The sequence below is a fragment of the Nicotiana attenuata genome, unplaced genomic scaffold, assembly GCF_001879085.1.
Source record: "Nicotiana attenuata strain UT unplaced genomic scaffold, NIATTr2, whole genome shotgun sequence".
In the NCBI taxonomy this organism is placed as follows: domain Eukaryota; kingdom Viridiplantae; phylum Streptophyta; class Magnoliopsida; order Solanales; family Solanaceae; genus Nicotiana; species Nicotiana attenuata.
In genome coordinates, this window is record NW_017670410.1 from 468,513 (window position 1) to 471,227 (window position 2,715).

Genomic DNA, 2,715 nt, shown 5'->3' on the forward strand with positions numbered 1-2,715 from the left:
CAACAATTACATTATCTAATATGCTTCTCCCTTCTTTAACCTTATTTTAAGGATCTTGGCAATGGGCTTGTATAGATTGGTACAACATGCTATTGGTCGAAATTCTTTTACAAAAGAGGGAGTTGAAACCTTTGGCACCAATGTAACAGTAGTACTATTGACATTCTTCAGAAGTTCCCTGTTTCAAAGAATTCCTTTACAGCTTGCATAGTTTCTTCTCCAACGATGTCCCAATATTTCTTGAAGAACTCAGCTGGAAAACCATCTATGTCAGGAGCTTTGTCACTTGGCATATCTTTAAGTCCCTATTTGATTTCTTCCTCTAATATAGCCTTGATAAGTACATGTTGCTGTTCTCTATTCAAGCATGGTCCATTTCTGGCTATTGTAACATCAACGTAAGGTATTTCAGTAGCATTTGTTCCTAGCAAGTTTTTGAAGAATGATATGAACTCTTGTTCTACCTAGGGAGGATCAGTCAGTTTTTGACCAAGTTCACTACAAATGGTAGAGACTTTATTTTTTGCTTGTCTTGCTTTCAGCTGTGCATAGAAAAACTTTGTGTTGGAATCCCCTGCTGATATCCAAATTGCCCTTGATTTCTATCTATACACCTTCTCTTGGATGCCTTCCCATTTCTCTATTTGCATTAATATCTCCTTCTCCTCCAGTATCAACTGATTGTTGAATAGGCCAGCATCAATCTCACTTTGTACCCTCTGCAGCTTCCCCTTGAGATTGTCTATCCTTTTTTCCACTGAGTTGTAAGTTCTATTCATCCCTTTTGCTTTGCTTCCTAGGTCCTGCAGTTTCTTTGAAGCTGAATACATAGTATAACCAGGGATAGATTTATTCCATACCTCTTGAACCATTTGGTTGAATTCTTCATCCTGTAGGAGCACATTCAACAGTCTAAAAGGTTTTGGCAAACAATTCCTAGTAACCTCAGTATACAATATTATGGGGGAATGATCAGATACCCCATAGTTTTCATACACTGCCTCTATACTGCTATATTTCATGAACCAATGAGAGTTTCCCAAGGCCCAATCTGTGTTACTATAAATTCTTTCTGGAGCCTCCCTTTTGTTGCACCATGACCATTGGCAGCCTTTTCTATTCGACTATCCCAACCTAGTGCCAGCGATACATTTTTGGAAATCTTCCACCTCAGTTTGACTAATAGGATTGCCATTGATTCTATCACTGACAGAGATCATGGTGTTAAAATCTCCTAAAATAAGCCAAGCCTCCACCATAGTACTATGTATTTGTCTTAGCTGTGTCCATATTTTATGTCTCTCCGCTATTGTGTTGTACCCATACACAAATGTTAAGCAACAAGTAAAATCTGAGTGTTTATCCCTGACTTCACAGTGCACCAACTGAGCTCCTACAAGTATTATTTTGACTTCTACATGCTGAGTCTTCCACATTATCCATATTCTTCCATTAGGAGCATATGTGTAATTTGCAAACACTTCCCAATCATTTCAAACTTTCCTTCTAACTTTTTTTTCATTCCAGGTTTTTACTTTTGTCTCAAGGCACCATAGAACTGTTACTTTATTTTTAAGCAGAAAAGCCTTGAGTTCTTTCCACTTGTAGGTCTTGTTAAGTCCTCTAATGTTCCATGAACTAATAATCATGGAGATTGAGCAAGGGGTACTCTTCCCTCCTTAGATTCCTGACTTGCATCCTCCTTTTCATGAATTCTCAGTGCACTAAATCTGTTTTGGTGCAGCATAGCTTCAATATTTGCATCAGACAAACCATCCCTTAGTGATGTTCTCACCTTGGGACTTTGCACTTGTTTCCCTTTTGTTTTGGCCAATTGGAATTCAGCATTTTTATTTTGTACAGTCCCTTCAGAACCCTCTTCTTGCCTTGTCACTATTGTTGTAGTTGCTTTGTTAGTACTAGGTTCATCTCTTGCTTCTTGCCCTTGAGTTTCCTTGGCTGCATTTGGCTTTACTACCCACTTAGTGACTTGTTTCGTTCCCTTTTTGTGTTGTTCTCCTTGTTGCTTTTTAGTCCCTGCCTGACCTTTAGGAGCAGGGCTAGTTTTTTGTATCATTTCTGCTTGTGCACTGCATTCACCTGTATGATGCCCTATTTGAAGGCAATCTTGACAGAAAGATGGTTGCCAATCATAGCTCAATGTCTGCTCCCTGTGTTTGCCATCAGCAGTTTCAATCAGCACTATCTCAGGCAATGGTTGAGACACAACCATTTTGATCAACATGCGTGCATAAGATATCCTTGCTTCTTGGACTGTTAGTTTATCTGTGCAAATTGGTATCCCTATAGAGCTTGCTATTCTTCCCAGATTTTCCACCGTCCAATATTGTATAGGCAACCCAGGGAAATTCACCCAAACTGGGATATTGTTCGTAGCTTCCTTGCTCATTTGGAAATCTGGCTCCCATTGCTTCAATATCTATTACATCTTGTGATTTTAACAACATTGACACTGTTATATACGTTTGATATGGTATTTTGAGTGGACCATTTTTGTAAAAAAAATGGTTTGAAAAATATGATTTTATATAGTTATTAATATTACTACTTTCGTGTATGTTTAAATTATACACATAATATGATACAGTTTATGAGATTTTCTTGATTGTAAAGATAGAAATTATTTTCTCACAAGAAAAGAAGGTTATCTTTTTACCATTTTAAGAATTAAGCGTACAAGAATTTGTATTCTTT

At 37.6% G+C, this 2,715-nt stretch overlaps 1 protein-coding gene across 1 annotated transcript; it reads right to left on the reverse strand.

The window, feature by feature from the left end:
- Positions 1–1,645: 1,645 nt before the first annotated feature.
- LOC109239035 lies at positions 1,646–2,410 on the reverse strand. Its single transcript, XM_019405537.1, has one exon. It carries the CDS (start codon positions 2,408–2,410, stop codon positions 1,646–1,648), a length of 765 nt encoding a protein of 254 aa, XP_019261082.1.
- Positions 2,411–2,715: the final 305 nt, after the last annotated feature.

Coding starts and splice junctions, on each gene's coding strand:
- LOC109239035 (XM_019405537.1), bottom strand. CDS start 2,410: ATGAGCAAGGAAGCTACGAACAATATCCCAGTTTGGGTGAATTTCCCT.